Below are 26,308 nucleotides of genomic sequence, written 5' to 3' on the forward strand. Positions count from 1 at the left end.
AGCAATTCAGTCCCTCAGGGAGTTTGGATGTGTCTATGGGGCTTCCATGACTTTTCCTTGTACAGGTTGTGCTAGTTTCCCCTGTATTGTGTACTGTCTCACCCTTCACCCAAGATACCACTTACATGATGTATTTTTTGATATGCTGTTGAGTTCTGTTGGCTAGAATTTTGTTGAAAATTTTTGCGTCTATATTCACAAAGGATACTTGTCTATAATGTTTGCCATTGTATTTGAAGGACAATTTTGCTGGATATGTAATTGTTGGTTGGCATTTTTTTCTTTCAGAGTTTTATATATGTCATCCCATTGCCTTCTTGCCAACATGGTTTCTGCTGAGAAATCAGAGACTGGTTGGTTTCCCATTGTAGGTGACAGTTTGCTCTTCCTGAGTTGCTCTCAGGATCCTTTCTTTGTGTTTGATTTTGGAAAGTTTGGTTATGATATGTCTTGGTGACTTTCTTTTTGGGTTTGTCCTGTATGGGGTTCGTTGAGCTTCTTGGACAGATATCTTCTTGTCTTTCATAATACTCAGGAAGTTTGATGCCGGCAAATCTTCAAAAATTTTCTCTGTGCTTTTTTTGGTCTCCTCCTTTTCTGAAATTCCTATCACACGTAAATAATTCCTTCTGATAGTGTCCCGCATAACTCTTAGGCTTTCTTCATTTTTCTTCATTTTTTTTCTGAATGTTCCTCAAACAAATTACTATCAAGGGATTTGTCTTTTATGTCTTTGTCTTCCATTGATTCAGTTCTACTCCTGTGTTCTTCATTGAGTTATCTATTTCTGAGATTTTATTAATCTTCTGGATTTCTAGTTGCTGTTCTTGTATGGTTTTCTTTTGTCTATTTTGTCCTTATATTGTTTTCCTGAATTCTTCTAGCGTTTTGTCTTTGTTTTCCTTGGTTTTGTCTATATTTTCCTTGGTCTCTTGGAGAGTCTTATATGTGTCTTTTAAATTCCTTATCAGATAGTGTTTCTTCCTCAGGAAGGTTTTTTGGTCCTTCATTTTGATCACTTGCTTGAGCCATCTTGTCCTACTTCTTTATATGACTTCAAATTGTCTGTTGTCTTCGAGGCATTAATGTGTTATTGTATTTGTTTGTTGATTGGATGTTTGCTTCTCTCAGTGTTTTTTTTTTTTTTTTTTTTTGAAAATATACATAGCCAAAGATACTCCATTTCAAAAATTTCTACATGCACAGTTCCAAACCAAGGAACCAAACCCTACAAGGTGTTTGGTTGTACATAAGCAGACTCAGCATTTTTTTTTTTTTTTTTTTTTTTAATATATCTGGGTGGGCAGGATGGGCATACTACTCTGGTCACTAGTCTGGCACCACTGTGGAGCTCTCACCACCTGTTTCCAGGTGAGTAGTACTGCAGTTGGGAGTGTGCGTGATGGTCTTTATTTGCTGGTCGTGCGGGGCAGGTGAGGGTGGGCTTGGTGCTCATTGTCCGCCATCTGTCATTGATCCACTGGTACCTGACTGTATAGTGGTACTCGCCAAGTGGACGGGGTGTGGTGAGTGAGGCAGGTGAATAGTAGGTGCAGACGTCACCACTTGCTGGTCGGGGGAGTATGGGTGGTGGGCACGTGTGTGCATGTTTCACATTTGCCCACTACTTGCCGTGTCAGTGGGTGTGTGGCAGGCAGGTGCATTCATGCGGCCTCTGCTGCTTGTCGATTCTGGGAGTGGAGGGTGCCGGGGGGGTACATGTGGTTGTGTTGCCTCTTGCTGTGTTGCAGATGGGTATTGGGGTGCAGTCACGTGGTTGTTGTCTCCTGCTGGTTTAGGGAGGGAGTGGGTCGTGGATGGGTGCACGCACAGTCACGTAGTCACTGCCTCTCACTAGGTTGGAGGCGGGTGGTGGGTGCAGGCATGTGTGTGTGCGTTCGCCACCACCCACTGTTCATCTGGTGGGGGAGTGGGTGGTGGGTGGGCATGTACTTGGTCACGTGGTCACCACCGTTCGCCTGGTCGGTGGGGTTCGAGTGGGAGTTAGATGAGAGCATGGGAACATGCTTGTTGACCTCTTCGGGTGGTTTGGGGGTGGTGATGGACAGGGCTGGGTGATGGGGGAGAGGGAGCCTGTATTATGGTCTCTGGTTGGGCAGGGTGGCCGGGGTATGGGAGCCTCCTCTGCATTCCATCAGGAAGGTAGGGGGAGGGAACACGTGTCCCCTTGCCTAGCACACGTTGGTCCCTGTGCACTTCCTGTCCACCTCAGTCAACACTCAGGTCCTGCCCTCGACCAAGTGAGAGGAGGGGCAGGGGCTGTCTGGAGTCTGGTTGGGGGTGACCTCCCGCCGATACTTTGCTCATCCACTGCTTCATGCATGCCACTTGCGTGTAGATCACTGGCTCTGGATCCTGGCTCCCTCCTGCTCTGTGGATGGCTAGATCCATGGAATTCTCATCCTCCTTTCTGAGTTTTCCTTCCTTAGATCCAATCATGATCTGCTCACCTTGCTTCTCTTTAGGTGTGTTTATACAGTTTCTCTGTCTCTTATGGGAATGTCATGCTCTTCACCCGGGGTCACTAATGGCTTTGTTTCAAGATGGCCACATTGAACTGGGACAGCTGGCAGAGCCCCTTCATTCCTTGTCACTTTTCTCTCGCTGCATTCATTCAGTTTTTTCTTCCAGTCAGCATCCAATTCAATTCTTTATCCTTCCTTTTTGACGTTCTGGGTTCCTTTCCAGGATTGTTATCTGCATCTGTTTCAGTTGGTTTCTTGGGTCTTTGTTGAAGAGGGATGGTATGGTGTGTCTTACTAAGCCACCATCTTTGGTAGGTTCCTCCCCCGCTCGCTGTTCTTTCTTGCCTGTTCAGGTTCAACTTGTCTTCTACTTTCTTCTCTTAGTGTGTTAGCACGGATGTGATGGGTAACACAACCCACTGCTGTTAGTCTCAGATTTGTTTCTGTTCGGGATTGTCCATCCATCCCATCTGAATTAGTGGAGGGAAGAAAGGAGCTAAAGGAGACTAACTTCATGATGAAATAATGATCCTTTTGTCTGTTTCTCTTGCTGTCGAGATGGTTTCATGTTTCATCTTAGGCCTGGGCAATTGTGTTGTTTTACAAGCTCAGTACAATCCTGCTTAAAAAAAATACAGCTCAGTATTAAAAGGATTCAGGTATAATGCCACAGACCTATTCTACCTAACTCTCCAGCCCCCTGTGCCCCCAGTCATAACTATATGTAGTAAAAGCCTACTGTAGTGGGTGCTGTTTAAGTTGGGTCCCTGACATAAGGGTTCAAATGTGTTCCCACTGTATTTATTTTGCAAATACTTATAAGGTATACTCATTCCAATAACTTACAAAATGTTTTCCTTGTGGTTATATAATTAGTAGCACCTGTAAAACATGCCTTTAACCACATAGATTCCTTCCTAACCATTATTTTTTAGATTCCGTGGTTTACTGTTCTCTTAATGAACTGGGGTTGGGAGACCCGCAAGCCTGTGCCAGACATCTTACAGTAATGTGCCCAGGTTTAGCCTCATAACCTTAATTAGATGTGGAATGTTGAGAATGCACTGGTGTGTGTGTGTGTGTGTGTGTTTTATCTTTTATAACAAGACAGTGAACTCTGATCACTTCATTAAACATTATAAAACATTTCTTGTGTCTTCAGCATTCAGTTTCCCTTCTTAGTTTAATAGTAGAAAATTAATGTAAAACTCGAGGTACCTTTATATTATCCTAAGCAGTTTGTTTGTTTGAACACAAGTTACCTTCTGTGTCAGTATTCAAGTTATATTCCAGCTTACAACCTTTATTTCCTCCCCACCCCCCTCCTTTTTTCTCTTTAGAAGCAAAAAAGCATTGAAAATGTTAAAGGCTGTTCTGAAGAAGAGCCGAGAGGGAGGAAAGGGAAGCAAGAAGGAAACAGGTATGTATACAAGAATGAATTGAGCAAATGTGGTGGACATTGGGCAGCAAGATCCCACTCCAAGCTGGGCAGCTTTCATTTCTTTGGGATGGGTCAGAGAGGTTGATCTAGGTTAGAACAAATAGCATACCAGAAGCTATGAGAAACTGGTGGGATGGAAGTGTGTGTGTGTATATACATGTATACACATATGTACATACATATTTTTTTACCTTTTTGTAAAAAAATCTATAACGCAACATTTGCCAATTCAACATTTTTCACGTGTACAATTTAGTGATATCAATTACATGTATATGTATTTTAAACTAAGGTCTAAATACATTTCTGAGCTTTCACAGGAAAAGTAACTTTGATAATTGAGTTTGGGTTCTGAACCAAATCCTTCCCCCAGGAAACTTTTAAGGTTCATAATTTTAACAGGTTATTCAGATCTGGAAGCAGTCAAAATTACAGACATGGAGGGATAGCAGGTGTGCTCAGGAATTTGGTTTCTAGAAAGCTCTTTCCCTTTTCCCATATGAGATTGCATTTTATATGTTTTACCAACTGCTGGCTGACTGGTCCTCATCTTTTTGAGTATCAAATTTTACCCATAACAGGTGTACCCCTACTTAATGCCAGACTGCTAGTTTTCATTATGACGAGAGCTACTTAATTTGGCTAGGATTTCATTCCTACTTGTAGAGTTCTGGTGCGTATGTGGTCATTGTTACTCTTAATAACATTGAATTCCATGCGATAAACTCCTGTAAGTTGTTTTGGTTACTGCTGAATATTACACCCTATTTCTCATGTAAGAAACTAAGTATTGTCTTCTTATTGAGCCATAAAAATCTGTTAGCATGGCTTGATTTCCCTGAAATATGACATTTCACTGTATGTAAACTCATGTTAATCCAGAGTAGTTGGGGAATGGCTGAATACTCTGACTTCTGAGTTACTGTATATGCCCTGTATCAAATAACATTTGAGTTTTAATTTTATTAAAATAAGTGTATTGCCAAAACGTCACTGAATTACAGTTAACTCTTTTAATTCAGTAGTTCTGTAGAAGAATAAATGGATTGCCACAACGTTTTGGTTATATGGAAACTCAGTAAAATTTTTATTACTGATTTTCCCTTAAACTAAGTCTGCAAAATAGCAAACTCACCCTAAAATAGAACCTATTTCCTAACATTGCTGTGAAGATTTTGCTATAAGCTTTTCATTAATGCCTGGGTAAGCAGATACAAAGAAAAGAAGAAACCAGTTTTTAATGATACTAAACAGGAGGACCACATTAGCTCTTAACCTTAGAGAAACAACTCCTAGTTTTGAATAATTAGAATTGTTACTATGGAGAATTTTCTCATCAGTTCACATAATGTCTTTCCAGGGGAACATTCACCCTCTGCTGGGTCAAGGCCAAAACTTCCTTCTCATTAGTTGTCTGAAAGCTGTTTAAAAAAAAATTTTTCCCCTCCCAGTTTTGACTCATCTGACGTTCATGCTAGGAACTTACTTGCTTCTTTAGAAGCCCTTGTAGTTTCCAGCATACAGTTAGATCCTAAGCTGCTGGTCAGGGCTGGGGCTGGCAACTCCCCAGGGTCTCAGGGCAGGATCTCCAAGCCAAAACTTCCTCGTCAGTCACAGAGTCTTCTACAACAGATCTGACATTCTCTTTCACAGAGTCTTCTACAACAGATCGGACATTCTCTTTCACCAGAGCCAGACTCATGTGAAACAACAGTTATTAATGATCTTAGACACCCGTGTCTTTCAGACAGTCCAGACAGTGAACACAGTTTTCATTTGAAACTTTTCCAATTTCAAAACACGTGATTTTGGGGGGTTTATTTCCCCCTTTGGTCTTTAAGAGCAACTACTGCTTTTTCTGAATCTTTTCTTCATAATAATTCCCACATTATGGCTTTTCACTAATACAGACCAACTTGAGAAAGGAGTGGGAACGTTTTTCATAAAACATCTGTATGGTATGTGCCTTTTCTCTCTTAACTAGAACCTAGTTGAATTAGTTTGGGAAAAAAGCAGATGGAATTTTAAATCTTGATGAAGTTATATCATAAGATGATTGGTGAAAATACTTGGTATTTAACCATTCATATGTTGAGTTCTATGCCAACTATCATTATGTAAGTCCAGTAAATCATAGCTAAGTTCCTCTGTAAATTGAAGCTGGTAATCTAGTGAGACTGCTCTGAAACTGGGTAATAATATCTCCCGCAATATGGAAAAATTTTGTTCTACTGTTTCCAATTAAAACCAAGCTTTGTTGCAAAGACAAAGGAAACTTGATTTTTATGTACTTGAACTTGCAATCATAGAAATTTAGGAAATATTTGTTTAAAAAATTGACTTCAGCTTTTCATAGCCTTGGTAAATCACCGTTAAACAATCTTGAACTCTGCTTTTGTGTTAAACCTATTTTGAGAATTTGAAGAATACAATCAGTTCAATTTTGTATTCTTCAAAAAACAGACAGAATTTTTCAAAAGTATTAAAAAGTTGTCTTCCCTTAACCCCTATCCCTAAAAGAAACTGCCACTTGTATATACTTTAAACTATTGGTAAAATTTTAACAGGTATTGAAATTCAACTTACATGTTTATAAGGATATTTACAATATTCACAGTGAGATATTAAATAATTGAAAGTCATTGAGTGAATGCTAAAGAATTAGCAAAACTTTCTTTAAAAACGTTTATGCCTTTTTCCCTAGGAAATGCTTATTATGGCTGGGCAAGAAGTATTTTCTGGATTCTGGAGGCTATAGAAGCATGTTGGAGAACGCAATGTTAAAAATGTTTTTTGGAAATGTACATTCAAGTCCTCTTGACCTTGAGTTAGGACTGAAGGAGCAAAAATCAGTATTAAACCATAGTGGGGGCGAGGTCCAGGCAAGGGCATCTATTTTTTCTCTCCCTGGTCTTCTGTTAAGTCCTTGATCTAAAATAAACAAATGAGGCACTATCTTTATTTTGAAGCTCTCCAGAGGTTTACAACGGTCTACTGCATGTTTATTTTAAATGACCTTTACTATCAGAAAACTTTCTTGTTACTATTATTAAACTGTTTCTTATTTTAAAATTAAATAATCACTGCACTTTAGCATTGGGAATATCCTGATATCAAAATCTGAAACTAATAAGAGTTTACGGTGGATGTAGTAGTGACATATAAAATTAATGTTTTTTCTGTACAGCAGCACACTTGTGAAAAGGGGAAAAAAGTCCCATTTATCATAGCAACAGAAATGTTAAATATCAACCTAAAAAAATGCAGAAGTCTTATATTGAATAAAATTGTAAGCCTTTGCTGAAGGACATAAAAGAAGACCTGAATAAATGGAAAGAAATAACCATATTCCTGAATGGGCAGATACATTGTTTTAAAGTGACTAATTCTTCCAGAATTATCTATGTATTCAATTTAATCCTAATGAAATTTCAACTATTTTAAAATACAGTGTAACAAGTTGATTTTAAAATTCATCTGGAAGAGAAAATGTATAATTTTATTTTGAAATAATTTTAGACTTACAAAAAAATTTCTAAAATGGTAAGAGTTCTCCGTATCCCTCATGTGGTTTCTGTTAATGTAACTATTTTACATAATCATAGATAGGACAATGCTCTAAACTAGAAAATTAACATTAATATAATACCATGAACTCATATACAGACCTTTTTTGAATTTTGCCAGTTGTCCCACTAATGTCCATTTTCTGGTCCAGGATCCAATCTAGGGTCCCACATTGCACTGAATTTTCATGTCTCCTTAGTCTTCTTTAACCTGGAACAATTCTTTAGGCTCTCTTTGTCTTTTATGATCTTGATACTTTTTATAGTCCTGGCCAGTTTTGTAGGATATCCCTCAGTTGGAGTTTGTCTGATGTTTTCTCATGGTTAGATTGAGGCTCTGCATTATTAACAGAAGTAATGTTGTATCCTTCTCAATTCATCCTATCGAGGGTACATGCTGTTGATATGTGGTGGTGGTGGTGGTGGTGTGTGCTATTGATTCTGACTCATAGCGGCCCTATATGACAAAGTAGAACTGCCCCATAGGGTTTCCTAGACTGTAATCTTTACAGGAGCAGATCACTAGGCCTTTTGGGTTTGGACTGCCTGGGGTTAGCAGCCAAGCACTTAACCGTTGCTCCACCAGGGTTCCTTTGTTGATACGCATTGCTACTGGTGATGTTAACTTTGATCCTTTCATTAAGGTGGTGTCTGTCAGGCTTTTCAATTGTAATTGTTACTGTTTTTCCCTTTGATAAGCCTCTTGTGGAGGGATACTTTGAGACTACACAAATGCTTTGTTTCTCATCATACATTCATCCATTAATTTTAGCACGCATCAGTGTTTCTCGCATGAAACTTATTTTTCTATAGTGTTTGTGAAATGGCGGTTTTCTGTTTTCATCATTTCTTCATTTATTAGCAGTAATTCTGCTGGAAGAGTTGTCTCTTCTTCCATTTATACTTATTTAACTTTTAATTCTGTGGAGATTTTATTTTATTCTGTCAGATCTAATTTCTTAGTGTCATTCTTTCTTCTTTTCCTTTTTTTGTTGCACAGATTGTCCCAGATTTGTCCGTTGTGAGCTCCTTTAAATTGGTCCCTATGTCCTTTTGATGTGCCCTTATAATTTTTTTAGCAGTTTCTTACCTTGTGGCACTACAAGTTGTTTCAAGCTCATCTTTGTGCTTTCCCTGCCTCAGCTCTGGAATCAACTCTGGCTCCTTTCGTTTGGCAATGGTACTTAGAAAGCAAGCGCTGGTTGCTAGTTACGTTTGTTGCTACTGGGGTGCCATTGTTTCTAGGCCTTCTCAGTAGACAAGCTAGGAAATATATGCAAGTATATACATACACACACTTTTATGTATCGATCAGTATCTATATATAGATACAGAAAACTAAAAACCATGAATTCACAGTGATGCTTCTGATTCCAATTTAATACTATAGCATTTATTTCATTATTTGTATAATTTCTTTCTCTTACAGTGTTAGAAACCTGTGTTTCATTATCAATTTTATCCACATTATGTTTTCTTCTTAACTGCTCGATCCTAGTATACATGAAAAGTGGAGAAACAGATGTCATTCTTGAAATTCATCTTTCTCTTAATTTTAGTTTCTTTGCTATAGCTCCTAGGAAGCTTAGAGGCAAATGTTTGTTCATCTTTAGCAAATGGAGCTCTAAGTTGGTGTGGCAAGTTTATTCATTTTAGGTGTCAAGTTTATTTTTAAAAACTGTTCATAGGCTGTTAATTTGGAGCTAGGTTCCGGCAGAAGGCCTTATTTTAGTTGCTGTAGTTTCAGTTTAGATGTTCCTTGGTACTCATTCTACAAATATTTATTCATCATTTATTGTGTGTCAGACAGAGTGCTCAATTCTGGGGCCAGTGGTGAATTAGGCCACGGTTTCTCAAGCTATTGACATTTTGGGACTGGTTAATGAATTCTTTGTGTGTGGGGCTGTCCTATGCATTATAGGATGTTTAGCAGCATCCCTGGTCTCTACCCATTATATGCCTGTAGTAAACCCTCCACCCCCCAAGTCATAACAACCACAAATATCAAATTTCCCCTTGGAGGCAAAATCACCCCTTCCCACAGTTGAGAACCACTGAATTAGACGACATAGTTCTGAGTATGATAAGTGTCACAGAAGGCATCAAAGGATGCTGGGGATGTGTGTAGTTAAGTCTCTCTCTAATTTGAGGGGAGAAGAGGCATCAAGGAAGGTATCTCTGAAGAAATTCTGGAACCTGAAGTGTGAGTAACAGTGAGCTGGGTGAGAAAGACAGTGGTGGTGGATATGTGAAGAGGACTAGAGAGGTAGGCAAAGGCCCACCTCAGGCTTCCTGGTTTTCAGCATCTCCCTTGAGCCAGCAACCTCAGTCATCTTTCACTCCATCCTCTCTCATTGCACGTCTCCCTTTCTTAATATTATTTGACCACTGAATGAAAGTATTGATGCTTTTACTTCCTCTTCGAATCCTCGTGGCACCCTCGACCCCTTAGAACTAGAATGTTTATTGGTTCCGGTTTGTAATCTTTGGTTCATAGTCCTGGTACAGCCCTGATCCCAGTGTACTATAGTTAGTAGATGATTCCTTCCCACTCTGGACGGTGAGCCCTTCGGATGCACTGACAAGGCCTTGTTTATCTTGGCATTCTGTTGCCCAGTGCTCAGCCCTCTCCAGACTCTCTAGTTGCTTGGCATTGGCCTGGAAGTAGCTCCAAGTTGGGGCAGAAGAGCAAAGTTTGGTAAACTTTTAATTGTGGCACTGCCTCAATTAAAATATGGACTGATTAAGGAACAGTTGCTTAATATACCAATATAATAACCAAACAGTTTATTAGTCTTCTTTCAGTTTAATTATTTGTATTCTTTTTTTCAGCACGGGGGCTTAGTTTGAAGCATTTTATTTAACATTTGACCTTTACCTCTGCGTCATTAAAAGACAGTTTCTGGCACTTAGGGTTGACAAGTGTTTGTTGAATTGAGTCGGTTTACTTGTGCAAAAGGATATGCATATGCTTGGGTATCAGATAGCATTCTTAGTTGTGTTGTTGTTGTGGTTAGGCACCATTGAGTCAGCTCCGACTCAGAGGGACCTTATGTATAACAAAACATTGCCAGGTCCTGCACCATCTCACAGTTGTTGCTATGTTTGAGCCCATTGTTGCAGCTCCTGTGTCAATCCATTTCATTGAGGGTCTCCCTCTTTCCACTGACCCTTAGTTATAAGCACCAGAAACCTACTTTAGTTTATTTACTACCCTCCCCTCCTTTCCTAAAAAAAATAAAAAGGAGTGGGGGAATTTGTTGAGGAGATTAGGCCTGGTTGGGGGCAGGATCAAAGGGAGACAACTCAGTCAGAGCCATTACCCCAAATCACTCCACAGAGGTCGTGAGGACAAGACTGCAAACCTCCACCAAGTGTTAAATGCTGCTGTTTGCACTGCTGATGTCAGCAACATGGCCACTGCTGCCAGTGCTGCCTCTGGAAGCCATTTATTACCACCAACAGTCAGCCAGAGAGAATAAGACACAGTGGATAATTCTTTACGTGTGGTGTAGGTGCGCCATGAATGGCTGAGCCTAGTTCACATGCCTGGGTTCTAGATGCAAAAGAGGCTGGAAAAGTATCTGAATTTTTTTAGCTTCTATAGGGTGAGGTGGACTTACCTTCCACCAAGAAGTGTGTTATGGAGAAGTCTTCAATCTTGGATATTAGGCAGATCCTCTCCCCTTCAAAGACTAACAGAGCTCAGATACCTAGTACCACTTGTTATAATAGCTGTGTCCATAAAACGAGTAAATGGCTCAGCTAGTTTTTTGGGCTTTTTTTTTTTTTTCCTGTTGATCTCTAAACAATGACACATAATTCCTTCTAAAATGTATGCTCTAACAAAAGTTCACAGTTGGTAGTGTGTTTTTTTCTTTTAACCCTGGAGATAGTGATCTTGTTCTGAAAGAATTAGCTAGATGAGGCCTCTTGCCTTCCCTAGAGGGGATTGGTCCTCTGTCTCTGTGAGTCCCTTCTGCCTTCCCTAGACTCTCTAGTTGCTTGGTATTGGTCTGGAAGTAGCTCCAAATTGGGGCAGGAGAGCAAAGTTGAGTGAACATTTAATTGTGGCACTGCCTCAATTAAAATGTAGACTGATTAAGCAACAGTTGCTTAATATGCCAAAATAATAACTGTTTATTAGTCTTTTCCTTTCAGCTTAATTATGTGTTCTTTTTTTTTTTTTTTTTTAGCAGAAAGGCTTCATTTGAAGCAGTTATTAAAAAAACATTTGACCTTCACCTTTCCATCAGTTAAAACCCAGGTGGTTGGCTCAATATACTTCTAATGGTGTTAATTAAGGCATTGAATAGTCCTTAAGCTTGTGTGTCTGTTGAATTAATCTGTTAGCTTTGCATCTAAATCCTTCACTTTGAATTTGGAGTAAAAGGAAGCTGTTGGCTTCTAAAGTTTAAAAGCCATTGATGTATTGTTCAACTTTGGATTTTAAGCCATTCCAGGCTGCAGTCTGGCTTTCAGTAGTAACTTCTAAAAATGCCTCACTACAAACGATGCTTTGTTTTATCCGGAAAATATGAAGCTGCTTTTGATTATTCTGTGCTGCATTGCCCATTTTCTGTGGTTGTAGACTATTATTTAGGAATTTAGTGGAGTGACTGTCTTGCTGAGCTATGGATATTTGGTAGCTTGTTGTTAACTGATTCTGAAAATGTTTCCCAAGTAACAAAACAAGCAGAAATAATTCAGTCTAAAGATACTTCTACCAGGGCATTTAAACAAAATCTGCAAAATATTAGGATATGATTTAAACATAGAATGGGAACCAGGCTGGTTTTAGTAGGATTGGGGATGCTCTCCTTGTGGTTTAATCTGTTCCTTCATTAGTTTTTCTTTGTTGTCCCCCACACATGTTGCAAAGTCTAGAAAAGCAGACTTTAGAGTTAAAAGACACAAACTCACATCCTAGCTTGACCATCTCCCAGTTAACTTGACCTTGGGCAAATTTCTTAAATTCTCTCATCTACCTTACAAGGATGTGGTCAGAATTAAAAAGAAGAGAACTTTTCTGAAAAAAATGTCAAGCTTGATATCTGGCTTATGCTAGATATTCAGTAAATCTTATCTTTCTTGAGAAAACTGTGCGATGCCTTAATAAACAAAAACCCTTTAAAACTTCTTGTGCTTTCCCTGTTGAAGAGAAAGCAGGACTGATCTTAGACAAAAAAGTGACATTCTAGAAGCCACTTCTTTTCCATGACTTACTATCTCCAGTTACTGACTGTGCCATCCACTTTGGTTACTAAAGGCCCTTCTGCCGACCTTATGTTTTCCCCAAAACAAAACTGGGAAAGCTCTGAGTCATTCATCTGCTATATGGTGGCTTATACTTTGAAAATAATTTTTCACCTTTTAGCTTATATCAGGTACTTGCATTTTATCTTTACCTGTGAAGTTAAACTGAATGGCTTTTTCCTTTGCTATAGGGATTTCAAGGAGCCCTGGCGGTGCAGTGGTTAAGCTCTCAGCTGCTAGCTAAAGGGTTGGCAGTTTGAACTAACCAGCTGCTTTATGGGAGAAAGATGTGTCAGTCTACCTCAGTAAAGATTTCAGCCTAGGAAACCCTGTGGGGCAGTTCTGCTGTGTCTTTATAGGGTCATCATAAGTTAGAATCCAGTTGATGGCAATGAGTTTGGTTTAGGTTTTGGTTATAGGGATTTCAGAAATTGGCAAGCACTTTGGGGATAGGTTTTGAACTTTATAAAGTTTCTGAGATGTTTCATCTTTACCTATTCTTTATTAATAAAGGTCTTTATATGAAAGGCCCCTGTTCCCTATCCTGTTTGTAGCTTTCCCATATGTTTTAGGGAAGTATGAAGGATGAAAGAGTTAGAAAATGAAGGGAGCAAATGCTTACTGAGATTTTATCATGTGTGCCTTCTTATCAAGGACCAAGCAGGTCTGTCTGGAACTCCCTGTTTCCTGTGAGGGGCATAATTAGAGAAAGTTCTGGACTGCGAGGAAGATGAAGTTTAAGACTCATTTTGGATCTTCCACTTTTATGGCCATTAAGACCCTTGGTTAAAAAACCCAAATCTGTTGCTGTCGAGTCGATTCTGACTCATAGCGACCCTGTAGGACAGAGTAGAACTGCCCCATAGGGTTTTCAAGGAGCGCCTGGTGGATTCGAACTGCTGACTTTTTTGGTTAGCAGCCTGAGGTCTTAACAATTGCGTCACCAGGGCTCCAGAAGTCACCCTAGAAGATATGGCAAAGTTCTCAAACACTAACATGTATTTACTTGGATCCCTTTTTGTGTGTATGTATATATGTATATGTGTGTGTGTAAATGCAAAAGGAAACTTAATTTGCAGTAGAACAATCAATAGCTTACATGGAGTTGACTCCAATTCGTGGAGACCTTATATTAGAGAACAAAAGGGTTGCCTGGTCCTGCGTCATCCTCACAATCACCTGATGGTGACATGTCCAAAGCAAACAAGCTAGACAGTGTTCTGTTGTGATCTATAAAGTTTTCATTGGCTAATTGTCGGAAGTAGATCACCAGGCCTTTTATAGTTTATCCGTAATGTCTTATCTCTTTGTGAGGGGTTGTTTATTCCCCTATGTAAGTTTTAAGATTATGCAGCAAACTTCTTTGCAATACCAAATGTTCAAAATATTTAGATTTTTGTTAGTAAATTCGTACATTTCTTTTTCTTCTGATTTTAAGTGTGATACCATATTTCAGTGATTATAAAACCTACCATTATCTTTTGTACTACTAAGAAAGAAAAAACTTGTCAGTGAAACTGACACAATACTTTATCACTTAGAATGTTTGTTATATTTAATGAAGGTTTCTTTTAGACTTACTTAAAAGTTATTTTTTTAATCACCTCTTTTCCAAGGAAGGAATCCTGGTGGCGTAGTGGTTAAGAGCTTGCCTGTTAACCAAAAGGTTAGCAGTTTGAATCTACCAGCAGCTCCTTGGAAACCCTATGGGACGGTTCTTCTCTGTCCTGTAAGGTCACTGTGAGTCAGAATCACTTTGACGGCAACAAGTGTTCCATATCAACTGTCTAAGGTATTTTAAAAATTTTGTATACAAAGTCTGATACTCCTGAATTATTTTTTTATGTAGTTGTCAATACCCACGTTCCTCCACACTACATCATCATCTGTACCATTAAGAGCATTGGTGATTAGCATTTCTTGGGTCCTTCCCTGTTTCCTCCAGAACTTTCTTCCAAGCTCCAGGCATCCATTCAACAAGTTTGATACCATCCCTTCCATAATCTCAAAAGGAGGTTTTAATGGAAAACTTCAGACAAAATCCAGAGCGCTTATTCCTTCCACAGTGGACTTCAAGTGGTTTGCTCACAGAAACCTCGAAGAGGTTACTATTGTCTAGTCTCTCCAGCAAATGTAATGACCCAGGTTTGCACATGCACAGACATGACCTCCGTGTCCCAGCTACTGCCTGGCTGATAGCAATTTCAAGATACCATTAACTGTAGCATACATTTTGGTTTTGGAAAATTAAAAATGTGAAAAAATATTGCTCAATGCCTAATATGGTATATGCTCATTGTAGAAAATTTGGAAAATACTGGTAAGAACGAAAAAGAAACAGGATGTTCTGTATCTTTTGCTTAATCCTTTTTGCTTAATATCTGTATCTTTGAAAAATGTATAATGTTTCCTTGTATCAGCATACTATAGTTTTTGTGTGTGTAAAAATGGCATGGGGGCAGTGTCTGACCTCCTCTAATGTCACAAGGGGGAAGGAGAATCAAGATCAACAGCTCAAGGCTGATTCCTATGGGGCAGAGGTCAGACATGCCTCCTCTCTCCGCCATCTTTACGAACTCTGACATCAACCGTCCCTCCCATAGCACTCTCTACTGAGTTTAGTAATTCATTGCAGTGGCCATGCAGAACTCACAGACCATACTCACGATTATGGGGTTTATTAGGATAGTAACAGGTTACAGTTCAGGCTTAGGAACACTCAAGGATACACTTCCTCCATCAGGACAGCCTCTTCTCAGCCATGCTTGCAGGCATACCTCTCCCTGGTCCTCAGTCTCTGCCCAAAGGCACTTGCTCCGTGGGCTGGGAAACCTACTGTGTCATCTCCTGCAGGTCTCTCCTCCCTTGTTGGTGGTAGGTTCTTCTCCTCTCTGCTCTGGAATTGTCTCTTTTAAGGCAAAACTGACCAATCCCCTTGGTGGGGCACAATTATCTTATCACACAGTCCAGCCTAATTACTTGGGTGGTAGTTACAAGACGATGGCTAGAAAGGCCACACAGAAGTGATCTATGGCATTGCTCTGTGTGTGTGTACATTTGTTTCCATATTTTCTCATTCATAAAAAAAAAAGGAAAACATCTGAAAAATACATATGTTTGTGTGAGTCTTTGATTATTTTGGTAGAATAACCGTGACATTGAGTAGAATTCCATGGTGTGGGATTAAATAGTGAAAAAGATGAACTTGTTAGAAGCTCTTGGCGCCTCTTGCCAGTTTGTTTTCCAGAAAGGTCATCTTGGTCGGTACCTGTGTAAGCAGTGTATGAGCATGCCTGCTTGTGTGTCTCTTACTAGTATTGGGTATATTATGGATTTTGATAATCGTTACCAATTTTATAGGTTATAGCTTGTTTCGTTTTTAGTTAGCATTTCTTTGAGGTTGGTAGACCTCTTTAAGTATTTAGTGCCCATTTATATTTCCTCTTCTATGATTGCCTCTTCGTGTTTTTGTACATTTTCCTGTTCAGAATCTTTTAAGAGGCTCATCAGCCTGATTCTTCTCTTTTCCTAGAGTGGCCCCTGATACATAGTAGTGGAATTTTCTAATAGTCACTCATGGGAGAATTTTCAATGAGGTTACTAATAGTGAAACTACCTATGTTAGATCACTAAAAATGTTTCCCTGCGTTATTGAAATTTCATGTTTGTGCTAAGGTTAGAGATCTGGTAGTTTGGCTTATAGTCAAGAAATTTATTTTATATAGAAATCAGAATAAAAGCATAAAACCAACTAAAATGAGTCATCAGGCTGTCCACGGTACTTGACAGCATTCTGCCTCTGTGTGCAGCCAAAAAAAGTCTTCACTGCCTCCTCCTGCTTCCTCGGTGGGCAGATGTGCTGGAAGCCTGACTCCTGGTGAGTTCTAACAGCAGACAGGGATTGTTCTAGCAGTTATCTCCTTAATAAAATTGTTGCATGTATAAGTACAACCTTTATCCATAGCTGCATATTCTAAGATTATTATAGATAGGAATTCTTTTTCAAAAATATGGTAAAATAGTGAAATTAAAGATTTTAGATATAGAAGGGATCTTAGAAATTGAGTTCTGTTTCTTCCTTTTTTGAAGACTGTGTGGAAAACAGAGTACCTAGGTGGTGCGGATAGCTAACCACTTAGCTGCTGACCAAAGGGTTGGAAGTTCAAGTCCACCTAGAGGTGCCTCAGAAGAAAGGCCTGGCAATCTGCTTCTGAAAAAAACAGCCGTTAAAAATCCTACAGAGCGCAGTTCTGCTCTGACATACATAGGCTTGCCATAAGTCAGAGTTGACTCAATGGTAACTGGTTTACTGGTATGTGGAAAAGGGGCAATGGACGACTGCACAAGGTCATATAGCTAGCTAAAGCAAAGATGGTATCAGAGTGTACTTTTTGACTCTATTATTTCAGTTTCTGTGTCTCTGACTGGCTCTCTATTTTTATGTATAGCACTGAGTAAAAATAAAAAGGATAACATATTCCTGAGATATTAGCTAGTAAATTTCCTTTATATTTACAATTCTGTCTCCAGGGATGGTTATTTTGAGTTTTTTTTTTTTTTCTTCCCCTGTGAAAGTATTTTTTTTCCTAGAAATATTTATTTCTGAGATTATGTGGTCTTAATCTAGACTTGAGTCATTGTGAGTAATACCTCTGTTTTTCTCTCTATATTTTAAAAGCAAGTTCTGCTTGGTGCCCTCGAGACTGTTATAAATCTAACCTATTTTGAAATCATTTGTTTTTGTTAAGTCATCGAACTGCCTAAGTGTAATAGTTAAATAATCGTTTAAAGAAAAAAAAAAAAAAAGCAGTCGAGTAGATTTGGACTCATAGCGACCCTATAGGACAGAGTAGAACTGCCTGTAAGGTTTCCAAGGAGTGGCTGGTGGATTTGAACTGTGCTGTAGCTCTTAACCACTGCTGTACCAGGGCTCCAGTTAGATATGATACACAAATTAAAAAACACTGTAGAATGGTATTAAGAGAAAAATAAAGATAATATCTCCATTTTTTTTCTGCTTACCTTTTCACCTGCCAGAGGCAACTAATGTCAACAGTTTTCTTATGTGATCTTTCTAGGTATTTTCTATGCATATGCATGTGTGCGCTCACACATACACACACAGACATGTGTGTGTGTGTGTATATATATATATATATATATCTGTCGTTAAGCAAACCTGCGTGGAGTTTTAAATACTTTTTTTTTTTTGTATAAATTGCTCTGTTGATTGAATGGATTCTTAGACTTTTTTTATATTAGCACATACTAATACGTAGGTTTTTAAAAAGTTGGTCAATATTAAATTGAGTGACTATAGTATATTTGCTTCATTATTCCTCAGTTGATGGACACTAAGCTGTACCTCTTTATATATCCTCATTATAAGCAATACTACAGTGAACCTCTTTATATATAACTTTTCATGCTTTCATGAGAATAATTGTAAGAAAAACTGTTAAGTTTGTACATTTATAATTTTTCTAGATTTTAACAAGTTGCCCTTGAAAAAGGTGGCATTAAATTTTTAATTTCACTAGCAACATGTAAGAATGCGTATTTATTCCATCCTTACTGATATAGATTATAATCATACTGTCTCATCTTTGCCAGTATGACAGGCAAAAATTATATTTCATCGTTTTAATTATGTAAGCCTTTAGAATGAATCCAAACAGATTTGTATGTGTTTATTGACCATTTGAAGCCATACAACCCAGGCTTCCTGGGTGTGTATTCTGGCTCTATAGCTTACCAGAATGTGAATTTGGGCAAGTTACTTTAACCTTTCTGTATATCATAGGGCTCATAGGAGAATTAAATGAGTTTGTATTTATAAAGTGCTTAACCCGTACACATAGTATATGTTATATAATTATTTGTAAAAAAGTAAATAAAAATATAAATTTCTTTTTATAACCTGCCTGTTTACCTATTTTTCTGTCGGGTTCAGTAAAGCTGTTTTAATCTTTTGTTAAATGGTTAACCGTTGACGGTTTACTAACCTCAGTTCTAAGCAAGTCAAACATATGTGTCATGTTTAATTTTGAATTGTAAAGCCTAAGAAGAGTCATCTAAGTCATCTTGCAGTTTTGGTAGGATTATGTGAAGGATTTTGTATTGACTCTGTAAGTTTAATGTTGAAACCTTACCAAGAGGTTACAAATCATTATTTCAAAGAGGTCACCTCTCTTTGTCTGCTTTGTGTGTGAGTTTTGATGCTGCTAATCTGATTAAAACATCTTAGAGCTACATCCTTAGCTCTAAGATTCGAGATTCTGGGGAGCTTCCCCTCCCCCCCATCGATTAAATTGTTACCGTGGTTATTAGGCTCCCCAAACAGTACCTCAAATCCTGTCTGGTTTATGGGAGCAGCATCTGAAAGATAAATAAGAATTCGGCTGGTTTGGCTTCAAGGAACTTAGGTAAGAATCCCAGCTTGGATGTACCCACTAGTTCTCTTAGTGCAAATTATTTCATTTTCCTGAATTTCAGTTGTCTTGCCTGTAAAATGAAGGTGATAATCTCTATGTCACATAGTAATTATTATTTGTTTTTGTTTTTAGCTTCAGGCATGATATTGAAGATGTGGGGATTTTTTTTTTTTTTAACCATGTTATACTTGGTTTTGGAAAATGCCCATTAAGCAAGGAAATAAAATACACTCATATGTTGTTGGTTGTGTGCCGTCAAGTCGCTTCCGACTCATAGTGACTCTATATGACAGGTAGAACCGCCCCATAGGATTTCCTAGGCTGTAATCTTTATAGGGTCGCTGTGAGTCGGAATAGACTGGATGGCAGTGGTTTTTTAAAAAATCTTTACAGGAGCAGATCACGAGGTCTTTTCTCCCACACATCAGCTGGTGAGTTCGAATCGCTGACCTTTCAGTTAGCAGACGAGTGCTTAACCATCGTGCCACCAGGGCTCCTTACAATCATATAAACATCTAAATCTATATCAAGAGTTTTTGATACTAATTGTTTTTTGGGGGAAGGGTAGGAGATCTCTCTTTTTCTTACTCATGATATTAAAGAAATTAGCAAGTGCACAACAGTTCACCAGGAAATGAATCTTTCTGGGAGAAAAAAATGCGGTACTAATAAGACTTAAACACGTGACATAATTAGTAGCTTATTTGTGAGTATCTTTCTCATTTTATAGCAAAGGAAAACTGAGGCTTAGAGAGGTTAAAGAATACCTTAAGGCCACCCAGTTACTTAAGTGACAGAGCCAGAATTTGAAAGCAGTTTGTCTCCAAAACCTACTGCTTTGGGATTCAGAACATAGATTCTGAAGCCAGGCTGATTGGGTTCATTTCCCAGCTCAAGTTGCTTAACCCTACTGTGTTTCCCTTTCTGCATCTGTGAAATGGGGATACTAGTATCAACTTACCTCCTTGGTTGTTGGTTGTCATGAGGATTAAATGAGTTATAGTGCTTAGAACAATGCCTGGACCATATTGAGCATTGTATACATCTTTACTCTTCCTATAATGTATAGTAATTTCTATATTATCCTGACTTTTTTGCTTTCTGCCCCTTCACACGCTTCTTTAAGCTTTAGTAAAGGGTGGTGTCTCAGATACTTTTGTTTCCTTAGCTCACTTGTCTGTGTGGCAGACACGACCCTCGCCAGTCCATCTGGTGCAGATGGAGGGAGAAGGAGTCATGGTGATAGGCATGTCCTTAGCAAAGTGCTGTAGGGACAATTGCTGTGAACAGTCTGGCAGAGCATGTGTTTGCTTCAAGGGGGAAGGGATGTGAGGGCTGAATGCAAGGATTCAAAGCCAAAAGCCTCTATATCTGCAAAGAGAAAGTGTGTTCGTATGAGTATGTAAACGCATGCATGTGCATGCACATGTACAGTCAAAGGTGTTGTGCACATGTGATTCAGTATTCACCATGGCTTTACAAGAATGGGCCTAGTGTGCTGTCACATTGTAGGGATTGCAGCTAGTGTCACCTGACAATATGTGTGTATAATTTTGTATGAGAGATTAACTTGAGCTGTAAACTTTCACCTAAAGTACAATTTAAAAAAAAAAAGAATGGACTTTAGTGTAGTGGTCTAATGCAGTGATTCCTAAACCTGGGTTGTTCACCTGGGGGCATTTGTGACGAATTAAACTCCCACCAGACCCACTGAATCCCTCACCAGGGGGATCCGAGCATCTGGATTGTTTTTGTTTTGTTTAGTTTTTAAACTCTAGCCAGGTAATACTTGTGGGTGACCATGTTGAAAGCTCCTGGTGCTGTTTTTGGAGCTCTGATGGCGCAGTGGTTAGGAGCTCGGCTGCTGCCCAGAAGGTTGGCAGTTTGAATCCACCAGCCGCTCCTTGGAAACCCCATGGGGCAGTTCTGCTCTGTCCTGTAGGTTCCCCATGAGTCAGAATAGACTCGACGGCAATAGGTTTGGTTTTTTACGGGTTGGTGCTGTTCCTGTACCTATCCAAGGCCACTGCCGACCAGCCCCTGCAGACTCATGTGTTTGTGACTTTGAAAATTCCTTGGAGAAAGCGATCACCCATTGTCTACTAAGCCCTCTTCTCAACAGCCCTGTAAAGATGAATTCAACTACAGGTATAAAAACAGATGAGCGAAAGGATTTCATTACAGAAATAACAAAAGAGACAGGATTTGATCCAAATAATTGATGATTATATTTTAATGGGTTCTTGTGCTTGTGCTGGTTCCTCATCAACATATGCTTATTCTCATGCTTATGCTTGCAAGTTAGATGCACAAAAAGTAATAGCTATTGAGTGTAATGTTAGTGTTTAATGTACATACAGCTTCATAGAAATTGTTGGAGGGCTCTTTAACCAGAGTGATCCTCATAGAATGAATGAAGATGGAGCTCATATTCCACATTTATATCTGAGAAATCATAATTAGAGTGGAATGTTAATATGGTTAACTGTAGTGACATAATATTGACATCGTTCCTAAGATATTTTACCAGGCATGTCTTTGAGGCTTCTGGTTTGGGAACCGAGCAATGATTTTTTTTTTTTGTGGTAGTGATGGTAGAGCAGAAAAGTATCAAATAAAATGACCCAGAAAGTGTAAATCATCTTGTTCTTTTCCACCCATTTTGTGTCCCCCAATACAAGCCTGAAAAAAACCTAATAAAGTAGCCACATATATACAATTGATTTAGTTTGTAACTTTCTGGCATGTGAACTGAGTTGATTGTATTGCATTTTGAATGTGTTTTTGTGGGGAAGAAACTTTAAATGCTGCCTAGAAACTTTGAGGCATTTCTTCTGAAGTGTTTGTAGATCACATTTTTCTTGTAAGCAATTGAAATAAGATACATGGTAGCAGTCCTCTTTTATTTTCTCCCTTTCCCGTGTAATGAAGGCTGTTGGCAGCTTTGCTGATGGGACTGCCAGAGTTTGGATTTGAGTAGTTAGTGAGGAGGTGGTGTACTGGTTGTGGTATTGTTCTAAAGTCTTTTTCCCTCTACTTATTTTTCCACCCCCAAAATGTCAGCATGTCCAATATGACAGAATGTTCCTGATGATTATCATTCACAGAAACGTGACTTGCTAAATTATCTGTGGATGACAGTCAGAATTTATTAAGCAGCTAATAATGCTCCATGTTCATTATGCACCTTGGGTAGCAATCCATGGTCTGGGGATGCAGTACAGTGTAAAGCCATGATTAGGAGTTCTGACTCTGAAAGTCAGGACCACCTAGGTTCAAATTCCAGATTGACACTGATAGGCTACGGAATCCTAGGCAAGTAACTTAGCCGTCCTAAGCTTTAGTTTCCTTGTCTGTAACAAGGGGACAAGGATAGCATATATTGTAAATGGAATGGGATGGATAAATAAGACAATGTTATGTAAAGTGTTTAGCAAGGTGTCTGACACACAAAGGGCTTCTTCTTGTTGTTAGGTGCCATTGAATCGGTTCCAACTCATAGCGACCCTATGCACAACAAAATGAAACACTGCCCAGTCCTGCGCCATCCTCAAAATTGTTGCTATGCTTGAGCCCATTGTTGCAGCCACTGTGCCAATCCATCTTGTTGAGGTTCTTCCTCTTTTTTGCTGACACTCTACTTTACCATGCATGATGTCCTTTTTCAGGGACTGATCCCTCCTGACAACATGTCCAAAGTATGTGAGATGCAGTCTCATCATCTTTGCTTCCAAGGAATATTTTGGTTGTACTTTTTCCAGGACAGTTTGTTCTTTTGGCAGTCCATGGTATATTCAGTGTTCTTCACCAACACCACAATTCAAAGGCATCAATTCTTCTTCGGTCTTCCTTATTCATTGTCCAGCTTTCGCATGCGTAAGAGATGATTGAAAACACCATGGCTTGGGTCAGGCGCACCTTAGTCCTCAAGGTGACATCTTTGCTTTTAACACTTTAGAAAGGTCTTTTGCAGCAGATTTGCCCAATACAGTGTGCCATTTGATTCTTGACTGCTACTTCCGTGGGTGTTGATTGTGGATCCAAGTAAAATGAAATCATTGACAACCTCAGTCTTTTCTCCATTTATCATGATGTTGCTTATTGATCTAGTTGTGAGGATTTTTCTTTTCTTTATGTTGAGGTGTAATCCATACTGAAGGCTGTGGTCTTTGATCTTCATCAGTAAGTGCTTCAAGTCCTCTTAACTTTTAACAAGCAAGGTTGTGTTATCTGCATAACACCGGTTGTTAATGAGTCTTCCTCCAATCCTGATGCCCTGTTCTTCTTCATAGAGTCCAGCTTCTCAGATTATTTGCTCAGCATTCAGATTGAGCAGGTATGGTGAAAGGATACAACCCTGATGCACACCTTTCCTGACTTTAAACCATGCAATATCCCCTTGTTCTGTTCGAACGACTACATTTTGATCCATGTACAGATTCCTCATGAGCACAATTAAGTGTTCCGGAATTCCCGTTCTCTGCAATGTTGTCCATAATTTGTTATGATCCACGCAGTCAAATGCCTTAGCATAGTCAATAAAACACAGGTAAACATCTTTCTGGTATTCTCTGCTTTCAGCCAGGATCCATCTGACATCAGCAATGATATCCCTGGTTCCATGTCCTCTTCTAAATCCGGCTTGAATTTCTGGCAGTTCCCTGTCGATATACTGCTGCAGCTGCTTTTGAATGATCTTCATTAAAATTTTGCTTGCATGTGATACTAATGATATTGTTCGATGATTTCCACATTCAGTTGGATCACCTTTCTTGGGAATAGGCATAAATATGGATCTCTTTCAGTTGATTGGCCAAGTAGCTGTCTTCCAAATTTCTTGGCATAGATGAGTGAGCACTTCCAGTGCTGCATCCGTTTGTTGAAACATCTCAATTGGTATTCCGTCATTTCCCACAGCCTTGTTTTTCATCAATGCTTTCAGTGCAGCTTGGACTTCTTCCTTCAGTACTATCGATTCCTGATCATATGTTACCTTCTGAAATGGTTAAACATCGACCTATTCTTTTTGGTACAGTGACTGTGTATTTTTTCCATCTTCTTTTGATGCTTCCTGCATTGTTTAATATTTTCCCTGTAGAATCCTTCAGTATTGCAACTCGAGGCTTGCATTTTTTCTTCAGTTCTTTCAGCTTGAGAAATGCTGAGCGTGTTCTTCCCTTTTGGTTTTCTATCTCCAGGTCTTTGCACATGTCATTATAATACTTTACTTTGTCTTCTCGAGCCATCCTTTGAAATCTTCTGTTCAGCTCTTTTACTTCATCATTTTTTCCTTTTGCTTTAGCTACTTGATGTTCAAGAGCAAGTTTCAGAGTCTCTTCTGACATCTATTTTGGTCTTTTCTTTCTCTCCTGTCTTTTTAATGACCTCTTGCTTTCTTCATGTATGATGTCCTCGATGTCATTCCACAACTCATCTGGTCTTTGATCAGTAGTGTGCAATGCATCAGATCTATTCTTGAGACGGTTTCTAAATTCAGGTGGTATATACTCAAGGTTGTACTTTGGCTCTCGTGGACTTGTTCTAATTTTCTTCAATTTCAACTTGAACTTGCATATGACTAATTGATGGTCTGATCTGAAGTCAGTCCCTGGCCTTGTTCTGACTGATGATATTGAGCTTTTCCATTGTCTCTTTCCATAGATGTAGTCAGTTTGATTCCTATGTATTCCATCTGGCGAGGTCCATGTGTATAGTTGCCATTTATGTTGGTGAAAAAAGGTATTTGCAATGAGGAAGTTGTTGGTCTTGGCAGAATTCAATCATGCAACTCCAGCGTCGTTTATATCACCAAGGCCAAGTTTTCCAACTACCGAAGCTTCTTCGTTTCCAACTTTTGCGTTCCAGTCACCAGTAATTATCAGTGCATCCCGATTGCATGTTCAATCAATTTCAGACTGCAAAAGTTGGTAATAATCTTTAATTTCTTCGTCTTTGGCCTTAGTGGTTGGTGCATAAATTTGAATAATAGTTGTATAACTGGTCTTCGTTGTAGGTGTATGGATATTATCCTATCACTGACAGCATTGTACTTTAGGATAGATCTTGAAATGTTCTTTTTGATGATGAATACCACACCATTCCTCTTCAAGTTGTCATTCCTGGCATAGTAGACTATATGATTGTCAGATTTAAAATGACCAATACCAGTCCATTTCAGCTCATTAATGCCTAGGATATCGATCTTTATGCATTCCATTTCATTTTCAACGATTTCCAATTTTTCTAGATTCATACTTTGTACATTGCATGTTCTGATTATTAATGCATGTTTGCAGCTGTTTCTTCTCATTTTGAGTTGTGCCACATCAGCAAGTGAAGGTCCTGAAAGCTTGATTCCATCCATATCATTAAGGTCAACTCTAGTTTGAGGAGGCAGCTCTTCCCCAGTTGTATTTTGAGTGGCTTCTAACCTGAGGGTCTCATCTTCAAGTACTGTATCAGACAGTGTTCTGCTACTATTCATAAGGTTTTCACTAGATAATTCTTTTCAGAAGTAGACCATGGGGTACTTCTTCCTAATCTGTCTTAGTCTGGAAGCTCAGTTGAAACCTGTCCGCCATGGGTGACCCTGCTGATATTTGAATACCAGTAGCATAGCTTCCTGCATCCCAGCAACAGACAAGTTGCCACAATACAACAAATTGACAGATGTGTGGGGGAAGAAAGGGCTTAATAGTTGTTAAATTAAGAGTATGTATTTGGGTGATTAAGGTCCCTGGGTGGCGCAAATGGTTTCCTCTCAACTGTTAACCTAAAGATTGTTGATTTGAACCCACCCAGAGTGCAGTGGAAGAAAAGCCAGGTGATCTGCTTCCATAAAAATTACATCCAAGAAAACCCTATGGGATAGTTCTACTCTGTAACACATGAAGTCGCCATGAGTTGGAATTGACTCAACAGCAATGGGTTTGGTTTTTGGTTTAGTTTCTTGGCTTTTCTTGAGGAAGCTTAATGTTAAGAAAAGACTTATTTTTGTTGGGTTCTGTTGAGTCAGTTTAGACTCACAGCGACCCCATATGACAGAGTAGAACTGCCTCATAGGGTTTTCTTGGATGTAATCATTACACAAGCAGGTCCCCAGGTCTTTCTCCTGTGAAGCTGCTG

At 39.0% G+C, this 26,308-nt stretch overlaps 1 protein-coding gene across 1 annotated transcript in view; it reads left to right on the forward strand.

The window, feature by feature from the left end:
• TANC1 (tetratricopeptide repeat, ankyrin repeat and coiled-coil containing 1) overlaps positions 1 to 26,308 on the forward strand; it is a 331,867-nt gene that overhangs the window by 134,200 nt on the left and 171,359 nt on the right. Inside the window, exon 4 of the mRNA XM_023730416.1 lies at positions 3,827 to 3,906. Coding sequence (XP_023586184.1) covers positions 3,846 to 3,906 — 61 coding nt within the window. The 5' untranslated portion in view covers positions 3,827 to 3,845. The remainder of the gene's footprint in view (positions 1 to 3,826; positions 3,907 to 26,308) is intronic.

Source organism: Trichechus manatus, unplaced genomic scaffold (assembly GCF_000243295.1).
Source record: "Trichechus manatus latirostris isolate Lorelei unplaced genomic scaffold, TriManLat1.0 scaffold00036, whole genome shotgun sequence".
Taxonomy (NCBI): Eukaryota; Metazoa; Chordata; class Mammalia; order Sirenia; family Trichechidae; genus Trichechus; species Trichechus manatus.